This window comes from Lissotriton helveticus, chromosome 7 (genome assembly GCF_964261635.1).
Source record: "Lissotriton helveticus chromosome 7, aLisHel1.1, whole genome shotgun sequence".
Lineage (NCBI taxonomy): Eukaryota > Metazoa > Chordata > Amphibia > Caudata > Salamandridae > Lissotriton > Lissotriton helveticus.
In genome coordinates this window covers 1,807,400,314-1,807,421,523 of record NC_136068.1, presented here as the reverse complement: position 1 = coordinate 1,807,421,523, position 21,210 = coordinate 1,807,400,314, and the positions used below count along the sequence as shown (strand labels likewise).

General features: G+C 43.6%; 2 protein-coding genes across 6 annotated transcripts in view; one reads left to right on the top strand and one right to left on the bottom strand.

Annotated features, from left to right (window-relative positions):
- Nucleotides 1-21,210, top strand: part of LOC144770793 (uncharacterized) — a 315,531-nt gene that overhangs the window by 114,721 nt on the left and 179,600 nt on the right. For all 3 annotated transcript variants that reach the window (XM_078655551.1, XM_078655550.1, XM_078655552.1), the window contains exon 2: nucleotides 7,076-7,205. The gene's annotated coding sequence lies outside the window, so the exon portion shown is untranslated. The remainder of the gene's footprint in view (nucleotides 1-7,075; nucleotides 7,206-21,210) is intronic.
- The window catches only part of LOC144770792 (phospholipase A2 inhibitor 25 kDa subunit-like), a 248,743-nt gene that overhangs the window by 147,429 nt on the left and 80,104 nt on the right, over nucleotides 1-21,210 (bottom strand). For 2 of the 3 annotated variants that reach the window (XM_078655547.1, XM_078655548.1), the window contains one exon: nucleotides 6,819-6,857. The exons of the other annotated variant lie outside the window; for it this stretch is intronic. In XM_078655547.1, the coding sequence (XP_078511673.1) occupies nucleotides 6,819-6,857 (39 nt within the window). The remainder of the gene's footprint in view (nucleotides 1-6,818; nucleotides 6,858-21,210) is intronic. 3 annotated transcript variants of the gene reach the window in all.

The following is a 21,210-nucleotide window of genomic DNA, read 5'->3' as shown; positions in this document are numbered from 1 at the left end:
TTTAAAGTGCCAGTGATGATTAAATTGACGTCACGTGTAAGTGCTTAAGCAAGGACATAGAAAACATACTGTGTTGAAGTTTCTAATTACATTATAATAATGAATAACTTTGCTTGATTGAAAAAATATCAGTGAAATACCAAAGCGGGAATTAAGTACATAGTGTAAAAAAAAATATATATACACAAATAAACATTGCTCATTATCCCGGGGTGCAATAACCTCGTTAAGATCATGGTAAAATACATTTTGTACTGGAGGTTGTAAACATTGATATTATATTCTCCTAATAAGAAGAACATACCAGGAGTCCCACTGCTGTAAGCTCAGGATATCTAATCCTTTCATCTAGGTTCCAAATACAATGTTATAGTAGTGTCAGTAATAAAGTGCAAATGCTTATTTCGTAGATGTGCAAAATAGTGCAAATAGTACCACCAAATGTGCAAATTCCGCAAAAAATGTGCAAAATAGCAATTTAATGTGCATATTCCGCAATATGTGCAAAATAACAATATCTGGCCACTGCCCAGTTGTGTCAACCAGGAATCTACATCACTAATAATCAACATGTTTAAGAACCTGAATAAATAAACTGAGCACCCTTCCGAAAGAATACATTCAGAGTTAAATACCCATACGATGCATATCTCCCTATGCCAAATACCGGGGGGAGTGTTAGACTATAGCCTGCCACCCTGTAATTCATAATGTTAATACCTCAACCCTTCAACAATCAAGACTACAATAATTTCTATACACCTGCTTAATAATAAAAAGTGAATAAATACTATAAATAACAATTACAGACTGACTGGGATTTAGGACCCAACACAGTCCGAATATTATATACGTGTACTACAATTCAAAATTGAATTCATATAGGTCGCAGCACATTCAGATCAACATACAATTCAACTCAGGTCCCAACCCCACTAGGTTCTCACACATTATCTCCCAGCCGGGTGATTCCTGTCATTGAGAACTGTTGCGGGGGATCCCTGCATAGTTATAAAGCAATCCAGACTCACCCGCTTAAGGCAGACGCGTGTACAAGTCCTCCGTGACATTCAAGCCAACTGGTGACCTAGTATTGAGCAATAAAATATATTTGGTCTCAAGTTTTCTCAGTCTAGCATCCCTATCTCCACCTCTCTTGCTACTCATGATCGAATCAATCACCCAGTATTTAAGGTCAGTGTTATCACTTCGGTGGCATTCCCTAAAATGGCGAGCCACCGGGTAGGTGTTATCACCATTAGTGATAGCCCGCAGGTGTTGGAGAATGCGTATGTGGACAGCATTTTTTGTGCTACCCACATATTTCAATGAACAGGGGCATTCCAAGATGTACACTGCGAATTCGGTCTTACATGTTAAGACCTGGGTGATAGAGTGTTGAATGTTGGTGAAACCATCCTTGTAGGTTTTCATATTCTGTCCATGGAGGCAAGCTTTACAGGTCTTACATCTGTAGAAGCCCTTATTCTCTTGCCACCAGGTAGATCTTACATAAGGTTCAGGATTGGTTACCACCAAATGGTCTCGTAATGAGGGTGCCCTGCTGAATGTAAGGGAGACTTGTTTAGGGAGACTGTTGCCAATGATGGTATCATGTGTGACTAAGGGCCAGTGTTTATTAAGGATTTTGCGGATCTGTTGGTGTTGTCTATTATATCCCGTGATTATTCGAAAACAGTTATTGCCCACTGGGGCATCAGCTGGTGTGTTACCTGACTTATCTTCCTGCCTACTACTATTCTTAGTAAGTAGTTCCTCCCGGGAAAACACCATAGATTTATCCTTGGCCCTCTGTATGAGTTGACTCGAGTAACCTCGCTCCAAAAAGCGGGTTCTGCTTTGATCTTGTGCCCTTTTTAAATCAATAGGGTTGCTGCAGACGCGCCTTAATCGTAGCATCTCCCCATAAGGGATGCTCGATATTAAGTGTGATGGGTGTGCACTAGCTGCGTGTAATATGCTGTTTCCAGCAGTGGCTTTTCGAAAAATCCTGGATTCCAACTGGCCGTCTCTTATGTATAATTCAGTATCAAGAAAGGTTACACTGTCCTGACTTAATGTTGCCGTGAATTTTAAGTTCAATCCATTGTCATTGATATCTTCAATGAACTTCAATGCACCCTCCTTACTCCCCCGCCAAATAACCAAAAGGTCGTCAATAAAGCGAAACCATGCAACCAGATTGTTACGGATATTATGACGGTATTCGTGTCCCAGGACCAGCTCCTCCCAAGCTCCCATGTGCAAACATGCGAAGCTCGGGGAGAAGCTGGCCCCCATTGCCACGCCCTGTAACTGACGGTACAATTGTTGATTAAAGAGAAATGCATTATTGACAAGGCACAATCTCAACATGTCCAGAAGCATTACATTGTGATCATGAAAATCAGAGCCCCTTCTGGACAAATAATGCTCAACCGCTTTGATACCGTCGTCATGCGAAATGCTCGTATAAAGGGATGATACATCCAAAGCCAGAAGCCAATCACCTGTAACCCATTCAACATCCTTGATTTTCAACAGAAAATCCCCGGTGTCCTGCACATAAGAACCTAATTGTTGTACATACCCCTGTAAAAAATAGTCTATGTAGACAGAGGTATGTTCCAGTAGGCTGCCCCTGGCAGAGATGATCGGCCTACCAGGGGGATGTAGGGGGTCCTTATGGATCTTGGGGATGAAATATAAAACGGGTGTGATTGGACTGTCGATTTTCAGATATTTATATTCGGCCTCAGTTAATAGCTTAGATGATTTCCACTTTAATAATTTCCGATGGTATTCCACTTTCACTGCAGTTAGTGTGTTGATCTGTGTACGCTCATAGCATGTGCGGTCATTGAACTGGGCATATGCTTCCTTATCGTATTCAGTTTTGGACATCAATACAACATTACCCCCCTTGTCACTATTTCTCACAATAAGATCCTTCTCCTTGGTTAATCTGGTGGTGAGTGCTTTGTATTGTTGTGACTGTTTATTGTGTTTTCTTTTGAATTTTCCAGTGCGGATCTGTAGATCCTTCAATTCAGCCACCACATTCTCGTGGAACATATCTAAATTATCACGAGGCAGAACCGGACAGAAAGTTGAAGGTGGCCTGAAATGTGTGTTAGTTGAGGTCCACTGGTCAATTTCATCGGGTTTGTTGGTCACAGCGTTTGTATCCTCAAAACCTGCCCCATCAGTTAGCCACAATTCTGTTATAGTCCATGTGCCCTGCGATGCATTTGCTGTCTCGCTTTCAAGTGCCGAGACCTGCGTTTGAATGTTCCTAGATTTATGCTTCAAAGTGTAAAACTTTCGAAGTTTCAATTTCCTTACAGCTTTGTACACATCACATCTGGTAGCTGGGTAGTTAAAGTCACAAGGTGCAGCATAAGTGAGTCCTAATTTGAGGATTACTTCCTCTTTGGTGGATAATTCTAGCGTTGTTAAATTGACAATAGTATGATTGTTCGCTTCGTTTACTGCTGTGGGGCGGCAGATCCCTGCCCCCTTCCATCTTTTTTCCACTTCTTTTGAAATCCTCCTCTTTGACGCCCACCGCCTCTGGCGCTGCCGGTAGTTGTTGTGTTGTCTCCTCTCCCGGCCCGTGTATGCGATCTTAGAGTTTCAGTCTTTCTTGACATAAAAAATCAATTTCCTGGCCTGGGGTGGGTTTTGGTATACCAGCTGCCTGCTCCTATATATATATATATATTTTCTACTAGCGGTCGCCGGTAGGTAGTTATAGTTAGGACATTCTTCTATAGGAAAAGCATTTTTTCCTTTGGCAATATCTTTGGCATTGTTTGATAAATCTAATGGGGAGGTCATGGTGATTCGTCAAGCAGGGGCTAAGAAAAAGGGGGTCCAAAAATACTTTTTTTCCATGTTCATTTCCATCGGAAACTTTACACACCGCAACAGCCCGAACTGCTGAAGTGAATTACACAACATTTGGCAAAAAGGTAGCTCTTGGTTCAGAAATCACTCTTTTCGTTAAATGGTGTAAATCCATTTAGTAGTTCCTGAGATATTTAAAGATTTCTCTTTAAAAAAAAACTTTTTATTCAATCCATGAGTAGTACAATCAATATCATAAACATAAATACATAATCTATCAATTCATTTTACCGTGTACATAGATCAATAACACAATAAATAATCCAAAGTCGAGAACCAGACTGATAAGACAAGCATAATATACTTATCAGAAAATCTACCTATTTCATATGGTCTATCATTGGACCCCATATCTGAATGCTCAATCTACATTGTTTCATTGATTTCAAAGAATATAAACTATAATCCAAAATGAAAATGTTATAAAAACCCTCACCATCTCGTGCATGATATCTGATTGGCTGCCAATACTTCAAACCAGGAAGTGTTGGCAGCCATCTTGTGAATTGGTTGCACTGAGTCCCAAGAAAAATGGACGGAAAATAAGAAAAGCAGGCCGGTTAGAAACACCCTGACCCCCAGGTCTGTTCGCACAGGAACCCCCTGGCTCCAAAAAAGCATTCTTTTTTCAGCTGGATTCTGGGAAGATCCTCAAATCCGGCTGAAAATATTAAAAAAATGAAGTGCAGGCTCCCGCTTCATTTTCTTTAGGCCCCCGGGTGGGCTAGGTCCCGGGGGCTACTTAAATATTAGTATGAGGGCCGAGCGGTTCCCTGCTGCCCCAGGGACAACCCACTCCCTGGAGCTAATTATACTGGGACTGCCACCTCCCCGGGGCTAATTATACTGTGAAATGCTGGGGGGCCGCCCCACAGCCCTGGGGAACACCGCCTTCTTTGGGCTCTGTTTACAATAATGCATGTGGGCTCCAGCCACCCCACACAGCCCTGGAGACCACTACCCCCCTGGGCTATTTCAAAGATGGGAGAGGAGCGCCCCCCTGCTGGAGCTGTAAATGGCCCTAGGGACCCCGCCACCCCCAGGCCAGCTCCAGCAATGTCCTGGGCTGCTTACCCCCGGGACATTGTGGTTTGCCATGGCTTGGTAGGAGCAGTGCTCCCGCCAAGCCATGGCAAACTGCTTTGCTTCATATAAGAGATTGCATAAGAAATGCTTGTCAGCTTTGCCTCATGCAAGCAAGAGCATGGGAAATGCTCTTGCTTCCATGAAGTGGAGCAGAATTGCTTATGGGCAGAGGGAGCTGCATGTTTGCAGCTCCCTCTTCCCAAATGCAATGGCAGCTCCCGCAGGGGGCCTTGAGGCTCCCCCCATGGTCCCCAATGACATGGCCAAGCCCGGGCCCCTCACTTAAACTAAGATAAATGCCTTTAAAAAGAAATGGCCAAGCTCCGGGAGATGGGGTCTGGGGCCCGGGCCAAAAATGACATGGAGGAGGAGGGCTGCTTAGCAATAATCCGGTAGAAAATAAAAATTAACCATGCCTCGGAGTATGGGGTGCCTCGGAGTAAGAAAGGAAGCTGGCAACTTGCTGGAGGTCCCGCCTCTTTTCTCCACAACTCTGCAAACATGCCTCCTGGCGCGCTCTTGGTTTGGGGATAAAATCCCCTTCACTCTTGAGGGTCCTTTGGGGTCAACTAGGCCATCTGTTACCTCCAGTAAGCCCCACACAGTGGGATTTCTGAGAGTTGGTCATAGTCCATGCCCCTTTTTCCACCAGTCTGCAAACACACATCTTGGCACACTGCTTGTAGGGCGATGAGGTCCCCTTGCGTCCTGAGGGCCTCAGGACTAAAGTGGACTTCATCCCCCAAGCAGCAGCGCACCAGGAGGCACGTTTGCAGAGTGGTGGAAAAAGGGGGCATGGCCTCTGACTACCTCTCAGCAACCCAGCTGTGTTGGGCTTACTGGAGGTAACAGGAGGGCTAGTTGTCCCCCAGGAACCCTCAAGGTGCAAGAGGACTTCATCCCCCAAATCGCAGTGCACCAGGAGACGCTTTTGCAGAGTGGTGGAGAAAGGCAGCATGGCCTCTGACCACCTCTTGTCAGGACTGAGCAGACCTTGGGCACAAATTCACTTTTAGCCCCAACCTTTAGGACAAAGAGAGGTTACACAGGATTGCAATCCCCCATTAGTTGGAGTCAGCGGGTTGCAAAAACACTACACCGTCCATAAATAGCAAGATTACCACCAACTGGGAGAGCGCGCAGGGAAGGTTATCGTTCTAGTGTTTTTTGCCTTTCTACGCACTCAGCCATTTGGTGCGCGAGCATTTAAAATGCTGCGCACTTCAACTGAAGAATCACCGGAGGCGGACATTTTTCTATCTCGTCAGCCATCTCCTTGAGTATTTCTGTGAAGTTTTGGAGTTTTCAGAGGTAATCCATAGCGGAAGATTTGAGACTGATTTCCGACTCGCTTCTCAGTATATTTTCTCTGCAAGTGGAAATTCAGTTGTCTCAGAAATTCCAGTCAGGTACCCTTGTCAGTTCGTTTTCTCCCAGCTCCGCTATTTTGAAGGCCAGCGCTGAAGTTGGTAAGCGTTTGTCTTTGTGTTTCTTTTTGAATTTTTTGCAAGTTAAATCAATTATCTTCTTCTAAATCTCTAGCACCTCAGAGACTGCAGATGTAACTTCCTGATAAGACTAAATAAGATTTTTTTGACAACAGAATATTTCTATATGGAATCTGAAGTAAGTGGTGATCTTTTTCCTAGTTCACTACTGACTCCACGTTGCATGCACTTCTATAAAAACCTTTATTTATGGACATACTAACTACTAACTGCACAGAGCCTTTGAGACAGTTCCTTTTTTTATGCTCTGTAATCAAACTCTCAGTAGATAGGAATATATATATATATATATATTATTTTTTTTTTTTTACTTACCACTGGTCACTGAAGAGTGTGTTGATCTAGTTGAAGAATCTACAAGAGAAAGATAACCCAAACCATTACTGCTGCTGGTCATTTACTTAAATACTCAACTGTTTAAAGAGTATATTATATTGAATTCATAGTCAGCATAGAGAGAGGCAAATTACCACACACATACAGGTAAGGCTTGGTCTAGGGGCGGGAAGGAAAAAACACTAAGTATAGTATGGGAAACTAGAACCGTTGTAACCATTTGCTTATTGTTGCAGGTGTGCCCTCCCAGTCCAGAAGAATATCGGTGAGGTCATCAGTGTGGCAGTCTCTATTGTTTTTCCCAGTTGGAAGAATTTTACGTAGAGCACCTTTGGTCATTCGCTACCACGAAATCAGGAATTCCAGGTACTGCTTCTTGACAGATTGAAGTGCTTTCAATTACCTTCCGTTCGGGCGATATGGCTGAGGGTTTTGATGTTAAGACCCTGGCCTCTATCTTAGAAGGGTTGCAGAAGCAATTAAGTGAGACTAGCAAGGAGGTGAGAAATCTAATCAGGAGGCAAGCTATTTGCGTCAGAGGATAGATGAATTAACTGTCAGTCCCAGTCCCAATTTTGGTGGACAAAAGTCTCAAACGTTTGCTCATTCACCTTCTTCTTCTGAATTAACTACTCAAGTTGTTCATGCCATGTTGCCAACCATCCCTTTGCCCCCCAGAGAGATTTCAGGGAGATCCCCATAAGGCTCAGGTTTTTATAACACAGTGCTCTTTACATTTTTTGTGCAAGCCCATTATATTTAAGGAAGACCAATCGAAAGTGGCGTTCACGCTGTCTTATCCGAGTGGCGATGCTTCGGCATGGTCCATGCCGTTGGTTACTACTAAGGATCCTGTTTTATACAATTTTAAAGAGTTTTTACAAATCTTTGATCGTAGAAACATCTCGCAGACCACCGATAACGAGTTACTTGATCTGAAACAAGGAAACAGAGAGCTGGTGGCTTATTTGGCACAATTTAATAAACTGATTTTGGAAACTAATTGGCCAGAGGCAAAGAGGGCGTACATTTTTTATAGGGGTCTGAAGGATGAGCTGAAAGATGGGTTGGCCCAGATTCCAAAAAGACCAAGTTTCTGAGCTAAGAGACTTAGGGCCAGATGTAGGTAGGCATTTACCGGTCTGTAACGGATGAATTCGGCCGTTACGACCGGTAAATGGAATTTGAGATGTAGGGGGCATATTTTTACAGAAGAGTCCCACCTACATATCAAATTTACCGAATCGGTAAAAATACCGATTCTGTATTTTACAGAATCGGTAAATTTACCGATCGGTAAATTTACCGATTCTGTAAAATACAGAATCGGTATTTTTACCGATTCGGTAAATTTGATATGTAGGTGGGACTCTTCTGAGTCCCACAAGCCTTACCGAATCGGTATTTTACCATCAAATTCAATTTGATGGTAAAATACCGATTCCGGTGTGCATGCACATGTGTGCATGCACACCTGTGCCATATGACAGGCAGACCTGCCCTTAGGGCAGGTATGCCTGCCACATGGCACCCGAACCTGTTTTGGGGGTGCTAGAGGGTGTCAAAGTGACACCCCCTGCACCCTTGTGAAATTCGGTATTTACCGATTCGGTAAATACCGAATCGGTAATGCCCATTCATTCCTATGGGCTTCAAAGCCGAAATAAATTGTAGTAAGTCCTATCAAAACAGGAAAGACCTGGCACTGGCTTCTACTAATTAAGCCAATTTATTTTACTAATGTTACTCACCTGAATAGTACAGGGAGTGTACCTCACCTCTCCTGGAACCCAGCTCAGGAAAAAGGAGGCCCCGCTCTGTGAAGGCAAGGAAGGGGTAATGAACGGAAGGGTGGACAGTACTGCTCTATCTGTCCCTCCAATACATAATATAGCCCCTATAACAGTCAAGCTTCACAGAGCCACAAAAAATCCTAAGGGTGGAATACGTCACAGAGCCCATAAAAGTCCCAGGTTCCCAAGATCCATCACTTAGTGTAAAAAGCTTTCCTCTAAGTAACATTAGTAAAATAAATTGGCTTAATTAGTAGAAGCCAGTGCCAGGTCTTTCCTGTTTTGATAGGACTTACTACAATTTATTTCTTGTTTCTTGTTAACAGATGTAAGAGACACCGTTTGGTACAGAGGAACACGATTTTGGACTATTTATGTATATCCTTTACAGATTGTCGTTACGTTCACTTTATGTATGCAGTAGCTAATGCTTAGAACTCTGGCCCTGAAGAAAGCCATGGGATCTTGTCCCTACCGGCTGAAACATGTTGGCCTTGTAAATGCAGTTATATGTTTAGACTGCTTCCTCTGCATTGTTCTTGTTTGTTTGAGGGAAAGGACAAATTACATTAGAGTTTTTCGCCTATTGATCCTTTTACCCCTTGTTTTTAACTCACACATCTTTTGATTTTTGCACTGCACTCGATCCCATCTTTATCATTTGTTCATGGGTACCTTAGCGATTGATGGTGCGACCCAATTGAGTAAGGGCGATGGATGGGTCTCATTGATCAAGAGACATACCACCCCATTTTTGGATGACCAAATGAGAACACTTGATCTACATACCTATTTGATGGGAATCCAACACATCTCTGTACGGGTCTTACCAACAATCTCAGTAGGTCCTTCGACAGGTTTGTCCTGGCACAGATTCTGATATAGAGACTTATGTAGCTCTATTAGCGCCTAACTCACTTATGTAGGAGTTTTGCAGCAGCTCGGAGTACTTGAAGCTCCGTTATAGACCCCCGGTTCTTTTGTTGTTAGGATTACAGTTAGGGGGATACGAACTGGGCAGGTCTTTAAATTTCCCTCAGACCCTTCTTCAATTGTTTGTGTTTTAATGTTACAGTTAATATCTATTCTCAGACGGAAATTTAGTGAGACAGCAATAATTTGTAAGCTCAGTAGAAATGTAAGTAAGGCTTTGTATGTCTGCCTTAAGATGATGACGCTCCAGAGCAATCTCACTGGGATTGGAATCAAGATTGGTGTGGGAGCAGGTGGTTGAGATATGAATTAAGGGGTCAGGAGAGAGGGAGCTCTGACTACTGGTCTTAGGGAGTGTCTGAGTGTTGGGATCCAGGGAAGGGTAGGGGAGCGGGGAATGGAGATGGAACTCTGATTAAGATGTGGGGTGTAAGGATCTATAACTCATTGATGGGAGGTGGTGACGAGAGAGGGGCCATGTTACGGGTCAGGTAAGGGGTTCCGAATTTGCAAGAGTTATGGGTTGATCATAGGTGAGTATCCCAGGTGTGACAGTGGTGATACCGGGTGAGTATTCAGTGGCCTGGGGCTGAGATGAGTTGAAGGTGTTGGCGATCAGGCCAGGTGTTACAAAGGATGCTGTTCTAGATGTGCGAAGGATACTCAGACTTTTCTGAAAGTGGATACAGGTTGAATCTGGTTTCAGGGGTAGGGTTGTGTGAGAGTTATTGGATAAGCTGAACAGGGTGGATGTTGGAGATAGGGAAAGGGGTGGGGCAGAGAAAGTGGTGGGGAGAAGGGAGGCAACAACAAATGGAGTTTAAGGGATGTCTGGAGGGTTAGGCAGAGATTGAGTCATGGAGAATTCTTTCTTCGTCACAGAGATTCTGATCAATGGAAAAATTGAATCGAGAAGTTCTAGGTTGGTTTCAGATACTTGGATAAGCATAATCCTGCTACTATAAAGGGAAATGGTTACCTCAGCATGGCAAGCACTTGAGGGACCTAATACAAGTCTGAGACTGTGGGGCGTTTTAGAGGATGGCGTGATACGGTACACAGAGCAAAGGGTTTTGCTCCATTGTGCTCTTCATTTGGTGTAGAAGATAGGGTAACTTATGGAAGACTCTTTAGTTGGGCTGAGGTAGGGGTCTGCAATGAGGGTTTTTGGGTGGGATTTGAGAAGCTTGTGTTTGTAGTTCATGGAAGCTTTTTTGGACAGATTAGGGGGTAAATGACAGTGTAGGAATTGCGGCCAGTTGGAACCAGTTTGGCTTCTAGTGATCTACATGAAAGGGGATCCATGATTAAGGGGATTAAATGCCAATATGGGGTGTTTCGGGGTAAGATTCATGCAACCATTCTAACAAGGTAGTTAGAGGGGATTGAAAACTAATATAGGTAGGGAGAATATTAGAATGGACTAGTCTATGAAAATGTAGGGGAGGAAATCAGATGGGGACAGGGGGAGAGGGGTGAGTCATGTACTAAAGGTAGGGACTGAGAGGTGATTAGAGAGAGGTTGGGAAATCAGATGCCATATGTGTAATTGAGCAGCAGCATTGTTGAACACCATTCTAACATGGCAGCTGCCTAGTAACTAGTTATGAGGTCATGAGCATGCTAGTTCTTTTTTAATGTCCATGACGGCGGGCAAGCAAAATCCACTGTACATATCCAGATTGTTGGAAGTGCCATCATTTTGATTGTGCCCGGCCCATCCAATGGGAGATGTGAATGAACCAAGATGGCAGGCCCAAACAGATCCCCACAAACAATGGAGATATGTGAGGTACTCAGGGAGGCCCTGCCACATACCATACAACATGGAGGGAAAACCTTCCAAAGTCAGAGAATGTTTAATTGAACGTTCTATCTTTATGTTTTTTTAATCCAGTTGATCACTTGAATATTTGTTATACTTAGGTAAAAGGATGTGGCATTACACCCAGTACTGCAGATTTTGCAACTGGGGAACCAGGTTTGAGTTTCGGCATCAGCTTGACATACTGTGATTCCGGGCAAATAACTTAGGGGCATATTACCAAGCAATAGCAATAAGTATCGCTATTGCTTGGTTAGAGACACAAATTTACCGCTGAGCTGCGGAGATTTTTATCGCAAATAAACCTTGGTATTACCAAGGTTTATCGCTCCTGCCCCCCACACTGCCCCAGGGACCACCACCTTCCCGGCACACTAATTATTTTAATGTGGGTATCCGTTGCGGACCCCCGAGGGCCACCACATTACCGAAGCAACAGAGGCACAGAAAGAGGGATGAGGGGTGCAGAAAAAGGCAAGAGAAGTGCAGAAAGAAGAAACAGAGATGCAGAAAGGGGGAAGAGGGATGGAGAAAGAGGCAAGAGAGGTACAGAAATAAACAGAGGTGTAGAAAGAGGCAAGAGGAATGTAGAAAGAGAGAAGAGGGGTGCAGAAACAGGCACAAGGGGTACAGAAATAAGCAAGAGAGGTGCAGAAAGAAGCAACAGAAGTGCAGAACGAGGGAACAGGGGTAGAGAAAGAGGCAGGAGAAGCACAGAAGGAAGCAAAAGACATGCGAAAAGGGAGAAGAGCGGTGGAGGAAGAGGCAGGAGGGGTGCAGAAAGAAGCAAGAGAGATGCAGAAAGAGGGAAGAAGGGTGCAAAAAGAGGCAAGAGGGATACAGAAAGAAGCAAGTGGGGTGCAGAAAGAGGCAAGAGAGGTGCAGAAAGAGGCAAGAGAGGTGCAGAAAGTAGAAGAGATGTGAAGAAAGAGGCAAGAGAAGTGCAGAAAAAGAAAGAAATGTGCAGAAAGAAGCAACAGAAATGCAGAAAGAGGCAAGAGAGGTGCAGAAAGAAGCAAGAGTGGCTTGCACACCAAAAGTGTCAATTTAACACCCACATTTAGCAATAAGTAACCAGTGATGAATTTATTTGAGTGAGCCCATCTAGGGCTTAATATTCATCCTTTTCTTTCAGTTTTGAATGACAATCACGAAAATTGATTAATATATACTAGTAGGAATTAATTTGCCCATACAGGGCTTAATAACCGTTTATTTTAAGCACCACATTTGATATTGTAAATATTGTAAATACTTTAACATTTGAACTGCACGTTATGCAATGGCGCTGACGCTTGAGTTGAAGGAATCAAACTATCCTCTGTTTAATTCCATGAAATGTCATGACGCGTACCTTTAGGATTAAAAAATGGTGATGCCTCACTTTTCTTTGTTAGCGGTCGAAGAAGGCTCACACCGAAACGCGTCCCGCTTTTTGTTTTTGTTAAATAAAACTAACATGGAGAATCACCCGTGAGTGTGGCGTCTTTCTTGTTCACGAGGAAGGTTTGAGCTGATATATGTATATATATATATATATATTCACCATTCCGTCGCTTCCACCTCGCTCTGGAGTTACAGCCAGCCAGGGTAAATAGCACTCGGACACGGACCAGTCAAGTTTCGTTTTCGTTTATTTAGTGCAGGAAAAGTCCATGACGTTTCGGCTCCACGAGCCTTGTTCACATGACAATGTTACTTAGCAGGTTTCAAACTTTTAAAGTGCCAGTGATGATTAAATTGACGTCACGTGTAAGTGCTTAAGCAAGGACATAGAAAACATACTGTGTTGAAGTTTCTAATTACATTATAATAATGAATAACTTTGCTTGATTGAAAAAATATCAGTGAAATACCAAATCGGGAATTAAGTACATAGTGTAAAAAAAAATATATATACACAAATAAACATTGCTCATTATCCCGGGGTGCAATAACCTCGTTAAGATCATGGTAAAATACATTTTGTACTGGAGGTTGTAAACATTGATATTATATTCTCCTAATAAGAAGAACATACCAGGAGTCCCACTGCTGTAAGCTCAGGATATCTAATCCTTTCATCTAGGTTCCAAATACAATGTTATAGTAGTGTCAGTAATAAAGTGCAAATGCTTATTTCGTAGATGTGCAAAATAGTGCAAATAGTACCACCAAATGTGCAAATTCCGCAAAAAATGTGCAAAATAGCAATTTAATGTGCATATTCCGCAATATGTGCAAAATAACAATATCTGGCCACTGCCCAGTTGTGTCAACCAGGAATCTACATCACTAATAATCAACATGTTTAAGAACCTGAATAAATAAACTGAGCACCCTTCCGAAAGAATACATTCAGAGTTAAATACCCATACGATGCATATCTCCCTATGCCAAATACCGGGGGGAGTGTTAGACTATAGCCTGCCACCCTGTAATTCATAATGTTAATACCTCAACCCTTCAACAATCAAGACTACAATAATTTCTATACACCTGCTTAATAATAAAAAGTGAATAAATACTATAAATAACAATTACAGACTGACTGGGATTTAGGACCCAACACAGTCCGAATATTATATACGTGTACTACAATTCAAAATTGCATTCATATAGGTCGCAGCACATTCAGATCAACATACAATTCAACTCAGGTCCCAACCCCACTAGGTTGTCACACAGTATCTCCCAGCCGGGTGATTCCTGTCATTGAGAACTGTTGCGGGGATCCCTGCATAGTTATAAAGCAATCCAGACTCACCCGCTTAAGGCAGACGCGTGTACAAGTCCTCTGTGACATTCAAGCCAACTGGTGACTTAGTATTGAGCAATAAAATATATTTGGTCTCAAGTTTTCTCAGTCTAGCATCCCTATCTCCACCTCTCTTGCTACTCATGATCGAATCAATCACCCAGTATTTAAGGTCAGTGTTATCACTTCGGTGGCATTCCCTAAAATGGCGAGCCACCGGGTAGGTGTTGTCACCATTAGTGATAGCCCGCAGGTGTTGGAGAATGCGTATGTGGACAGCATTTTTTGTGCTACCCACATATTTCAATGAACAGGGGCATTCCAAGATGTACACCGCGAATTCGGTCTTACATGTTAAGACCTGGGTGATAGAGTGTTGAATGTTGGTGAAACCATCCTTGTAGGTTTTCATATTCTGTCCATGGAGGCAAGCTTTACAGGTCTTACATCTGTAGAAGCCCTTATTCTCTTGCCACCAGGTAGATCTTACATAAGGTTCAGGATTGGTTACCACCAAATGGTCTCGTAATGAGGGTGCCCTGCTGAATGTAAGGGAGACTTGTTTAGGGAGACTGTTGCCAATGATGGTATCATGTGTGACTAAGGGCCAGTGTTTATTAAGGATTTTGCGGATCTGTTGGTGTTGTCTATTATATCCCGTGATTATTCGAAAACAGTTATTGCCCACTGGGGCATCAGCTGGTGTGTTACCTGACTTATCTTCCTGCCTACTACTATTCTTAGTAAGTAGTTCCTCCCGGGAAAACACCATAGATTTATCCTTGGCCCTCTTTATGAGTTGACTCGAGTAGTCTCGCTCCAAAAAGCGGGTTCTGCTTTGATCTTGTGCCCTTTTTAAATCAATAGGGTTGCTGCAGACGCGCCTTAATCGTAGCATCTCCCCATAAGGGATGCTCGATATTAAGTGTGATGGGTGTGCACTAGCTGCGTGTAATATGCTGTTTTCAGCAGTGGCTTTTCGAAAAATCCTGGATTCCAACTGGCCGTCTCTTATGTATAATTCAGTATCAAGAAAGGTTACACTGTCCTGACTTAATGTTGCCGTGAATTTTAAGTTCAATTCATTGTCATTGATATCTTCAATGAACTTCAATGCACCCTCCTTACTCCCCCGCCAAATAACCAAAAGGTCGTCAATAAAGCGAAACCATGCAACCAGATTGTTACGGATATTATGACGGTATTCGTGTCCCAGGACCAGCTCCTCCCAAGCTCCCATGTGCAAACATGCGAAGCTCGGGGAGAAGCTGGCCCCCATTGCCACGCCCTGTAACTGACGGTACAATTGTTGATTAAAGAGAAATGCATTATTGACAAGGCACAATCTCAACATGTCCAGAAGCATTACATTGTGATCATGAAAATCAGAGCCCCTTCTGGACAAATAATGCTCAACCGCTTTGATACCGTCGTCATGCGAAATGCTCGTATAAAGGGATGATACATCCAAAGCCAGAAGCCAATCACCTGTAACCCATTCAACATCCTTGATTTTCAACAGAAAATCCCCGGTGTCCTGCACATAAGAACCTAATTGTTGTACATACCCCTGTAAAAAATAGTCTATGTAGACAGAGGTATGTTCCAGTAGGCTGCCCCTGGCAGAGATGATCGGCCTACCAGGGGGATATAGGGGGTCCTTATGGATCTTGGGGATGAAATATAAAACGGGTGTGATTGGACTGTCGATTTTCAGATATTTGTATTCGGCCTCAGTTAATAGCTTAGATGATTTCCACTTTAATAATTTCCGATGGTATTCCACTTTCACTGCAGTTAGTGTGTTGATCTGTGTACGCTCATAGCATGTGCGGTCATTGAACTGGGCATATACTTCCTTATCGTATTCAGTTTTGGACATCAATACAACATTGCCCCCCTTGTCACTATTTCTCACAATAAGATCCTTCTCCTTGGTTAATCTGGTGGTGAGTGCTTTGTATTGTTGTGACTGTTTATTGTGTTTTCTTTTGAATTTTCCAGTGCGGATCTGTAGATCCTTCAATTCAGCCACCACATTCTCGTGGAACATATCTAAATTATCACGACGCAGAACCGGACAGAAAGTTGAAGGTGGCCTGAAATGTGTGTTAGTTGAGGTCCTATTGCCCCACTGGTCAATTTCATCGGGTTTGTTGGTCACAGCGTTTGTATCCTCAAAACCTGCCCCATCAGTTAGCCACAATTCTGTTATAGTCCGTGTGCCCTGCGATGCATTTGCTGTCTCGCTTTCAAGTGCCGAGACCTGCGTTTGAATGTTCCTAGATTTATGCTTCAAAGTGTAAAACTTTCGAAGTTTCAATTTCCTTACAGCTTTGTACACATCACATCTGGTAGCTGGGTAGTTAAAGTCACAAGGTGCAGCATAAGTGAGTCCTAATTTGAGGATTTCTTCCTCTTTGGTGGATAATTCTAGCGTTGTTAAATTGACAATAGTACGATTGTTCGCTTCGTTTACTGCTGTGGGGCGGCAGATCCCTGCCCCCTTCCACCTTTTTTCCACTTCTTTTGAAATCCTCCTCTTTGACGCCCACCGCCTCTGGCGCCGCCGGTAGTTGTTGTGTTGTCTCCTCTCCCGGCCCGTGTATGCGATCTTAGAGTTTTCAGTCTTTCTTGACATAAAAAATCAATTTCCTGGCCTGGGGTGGGTTTTGGTATACCAGCTGCCTGCTCCTATATATATATATATATATTTTCTACTAGCGGTCGCCGGTAGGTAGTTATAGTTAGGACATTCTTCTATAGGAAAAGCATTTTTTCCTTTGGCAATATCTTTGGCATTGTTTGATAAATCTAATGGGGAGGTCATGGTGATTCGTCAAGCAGGGGCTAAGAAAAAGGGGGTCCAAAAATACTTTTTTTCCATGTTCATTTCCATCGGAAACTTTACACACCGCAACAGCCCGAACTGCTGAACTGAATTACACAACATTTGGCAAAAAGGTAGCTCTTGGTTCAGAAATCACTCTTTTCGTTAAATGGTGTAAATCCATTTAGTAGTTCCTGAGATATTTAAAGATTTCTCTTTAAAAAAAAAACTTTTTATTCAATCCATGAGTAGTACAATCAATATCATAAACATAAATACATAATCTATCAATTCATTTTACCGTGTACATAGATCAATAACACAATAAATAATCCAAAGTCGAGAACCAGACTGATAAGACAAGCATAATATACTTATCAGAAAATCTACCTATTTCATATGGTCTATCATTGGACCCCATATCTGAATGCTCAATCTACATTGTTTCATTGATTTCAAAGAATATAAACTATAATCCAAAATGAAAATGTTATAAAAACCCTCACCATCTCGTGCATGATATCTGATTGGCTGCCAATACTTCAAACCAGGAAGTGTTGGCAGCCATCTTGTGAATTGGTTGCACTGAGTCCCAAGAAAAATGGACGGAAAATAAGAAAAGCAGGCCGGTTAGAAACACCCTGACCCCCTAGGCCTGTTCGCACAGGAACCCCCAGGCTCCAAAAAAGCATTCTTTTTTCAGCTGGATTCTGGAAAGATCCTCAAATCCGGCTGAAAATATTAAAAAAATGAAGTGCAGGCTCCCGCTTCATTTTCTTTAGGCCCCCGGGTGGGCTAGGTCCCGGGGGCTACTTAAATATTAGTATGAGGGCCGAGCGGGTCCCTGCTGCCCCAGGGACAACCCACTCCCTGGAGCTAATTATACTGGGACTGCCACCTCCCCGCGGCTAATTATACTGTGAAATGCTGGGGGGCCGCCCCACAGCCCTGGGGAACACCGCCTTCTTTGGGCTCTGTTTACAATAATGCATGCGGGCTCCAGCCACCCCACACAGCCCTGGAGACCACTACCCCCCTGGGCTATTTCAAAGATGGGAGAGGAGCGCCCCCCTGCTGGAGCTGTAAATGGCCCTAGGGACCCCGCCACCCCCAGGCCAGCTCCAGCAATGTCCTGGGCTGCTTACCCCCGGGACATTGTGGTTTGCCATGGCTTGGTAGGAGCAGTGCTCCCGCCAAGCCATGGCAAACTGCTTTGCTTCATATAAGAGATAGCATAAGAAATGCTTGTCAGCTTTGCCTCATGGAAGCAAGAGCATGGGAAATGCTCTTGCTTCCATGAAGTGGAGCAGACTTGCTTATGGGCAGAGGGAGCTGCATGTTTGCAGCTCCCTCTTCCCAAATGCAATGGCAGCTCCCGCAGGGGGCCTTGAGGCTCCCCCCATGGTCCCCAATGACATGGCCAAGCCCGGGCCCCTCACTTAAACTAAGATAAATGCCTTTAAAAAGAAATGGCCAAGCTCCGGGAGATGGTGTCTGGGGCCCGGGCCAAAAATGACATGGAGGAGGAGGGCTGCTTAGCAATAATCCGGTAGAAAATAAAAATTAACCATGCCTCGGAGTATGGGGTGCCTCAGAGCAAGAAAGGAAGCTGGCAACTTGCTGGAGGTCCCGCCTCTTTTCTCCACAACTCTGCAAAAATGCCTCCTGGCGCGCTCTTGGTTTGGGGATAAAATCCCCTTCACTCTTGAGGGTCCTTTGGGGTCAACTAGGCCATCTGTTACCTCCAGTAAGCCCCACACAGTGGGATTTCTGAGAGTTGGTCATAGTCCATGCCCCTTTTTCCACCAGTCTGCAAACACACATCTTGGCACACTGCTTGTAGGGCGATGAGGTCCCCTTGCGTCCTGAGGGCCTCAGGACTAAAGTGGACTTCATCCCCCAAGCAGCAGCGCACCAGGAGGCACGTTTGCAGAGTGGTGGAAAAAGGGGGCATGGCCTCTGACTACCTCTCAGCAACCCAGCTGTGTTGGGCTTACTGGAGGTAACAGGAGGGCTAGTTGTCCCCCAGGAACCCTCAAGGTGCAAGAGGACTTCATCCCCCAAATCGCAGTGCACCAGGAGGCGCTTTTGCAGAGTGGTGGAGAAAGGCAGCATGGCCTCTGACCACCTCTTGTCAGGACTGAGCAGACCTTAGGCACAAATTCACTTTTAGCCCCAACCTTTAGGACAAAGAGAGGTTACACAGGATTGCAATCCCCCATTAGTTGGAGTCAGCGGGTTGCAAAAACACTACACCGTCCATAAATAGCAAGATTACCACCAACTGGGAGAGCGCGCAGGGAAGGTTATCGTTCTAGTGTTTTTTGCCTTTCTACGCACTCAGCCATTTGGTGCGCGAGCATTTAAAATGCTGCGCACTTCTACTGAAGAATCACCGGAGGCGGACATTTTTCTATCTCGTCAGCCATCTCCTTGAGTATTTCTGTGAAGTTTTGGAGTTTTCAGAGGTAATCCATAGCGGAAGATTTGAGACTGATTTCCGACTCGCTTCTCAGTATATTTTCTCTGCAAGTGGAAATTCAGTTGTCTCAGAAATTCCAGTCAGGTACCCTTGTCAGTTCGTTTTCTCCCAGCTCCGCTATTTTGAAGGCCAGCGCTGAAGTTGGTAAGCGTTTGTCTTTGTGTTTCTTTTTGAATTTTTTGCAAGTTAAATCAATTATCTTCTTCTAAATCTCTAGCACCTCAGAGACTTTCTTCGTTCCCGCTTCGCGAATCGGGAAGCTTCCCGTTAGCTGACCTTGATGCCGCGAAATAGACCGCGAGCCGGTAAACGTTCCTTTACCGCAACTGCCGCGTTAGAAAACAACATCGTGACGCCTCCCGTCCGCATGACGTTTCGCGTTGTCGCGTGATACGTCATATGACGTGCTACGTTAGCGAACTGGTACGCTTACCGAGGCGCAAAGCGCAGGTTTCTGGAAGCAAACCGGGAGGCCCTGCAAAGCGCGTAACGTAAACACAGCAGGTCATGTGACTTGGTAATAACACTTTTCATTGGTTCATTTCACTTTTGGTTTCCTAATGATGTAAGACTAGGTCATATAATCTAAAATGAACACTTTTCATTGGTTGAGAACTATTGTTTTTCCCAAATGATGAAAATCCCTCCTTCTTTCCTCACTCTGACTTTCATCATTGTGAGAGAAAGACCCTTTGTTACCAGTGAGCAATGGCTTCTTTAGTAGCTTCAGCTGGTGCTTCCCCACCACCTCCACCACATCCAAGGAAGAGTGGACCACCTGCTGAAGTTATAATTCAGCAAGAAGACGAAGAAGAGGAACAGGAGGAAGAGCACGAAGAGAGGCACTTTTTGCCTGAGGAGCCCAGGACGTCTCACCGGAAAGAAAACTTCATTTGGCAATTTTTTAAAATTCCCAAAGGTCAGAAAAAAGTAAATGCAAGATACGTAACTTGCCTTATATGTCAAGATAGACTGTCCAGAGGGACCGACAAAAAATACAGTTTCGGAAACTACACAATGCATCGCCATATGACTAGGTGGCATCCTAACAACTACAGTGCTGCACAGTTTCGTAACGACCTAGATAATCTCCCTATTATGGCCAGAAGATCTGTTGTACCGGAAGTAACGGGACCAGAGGGCAGGGAGATGGTGCCAAATATACAAACGAGATTTCGTGAAGTAAAACAAGTCTGCGTACATTGCAGTGGATTCATTTGCTACGGAGAAAGTAGCATCACTCTGATCAACAGAGCTATTGACTATCATATGCAAGTTTGTACGAAACGCCCCAAATAATAAAATCTTTTTTTTTTTTTGTTGCTCCTGTTGAGCCCTTTACAATGAATCGTTTTCGTTGCCCCCTCCGAAAAAAACCAAAAAAATATATAAAACTGTTCAGAAAAATTCAAAAAAAGTAAAAAAGTGTTCAGAAAAATAATAAAAAAAATATAAAACAACAAAAACAATAAAAAAAAAAGTTCTTTTCAGAACTACCTCCCCGTTATTAGAAAATTGGTACAATATTTGGAACTGTGCCAACCTCTATTTCTCGTAGTTCGCTTCCCAGTTCGCTCGCCGGTACGCGAACCGGAAGCGAACCAAAACATTTTTTTTAAAAAAAGAACAGTAAGTATAAGGGAAGGAAACAGACACTTATGTTAAAAGAAAGACAGCTATAGGGGAGTAAACTAGAGATACTATTACCCGTAATCCACTGCTGATGATGTCACATATTACATCATTCATGACATGGTCAGTGACATCATCA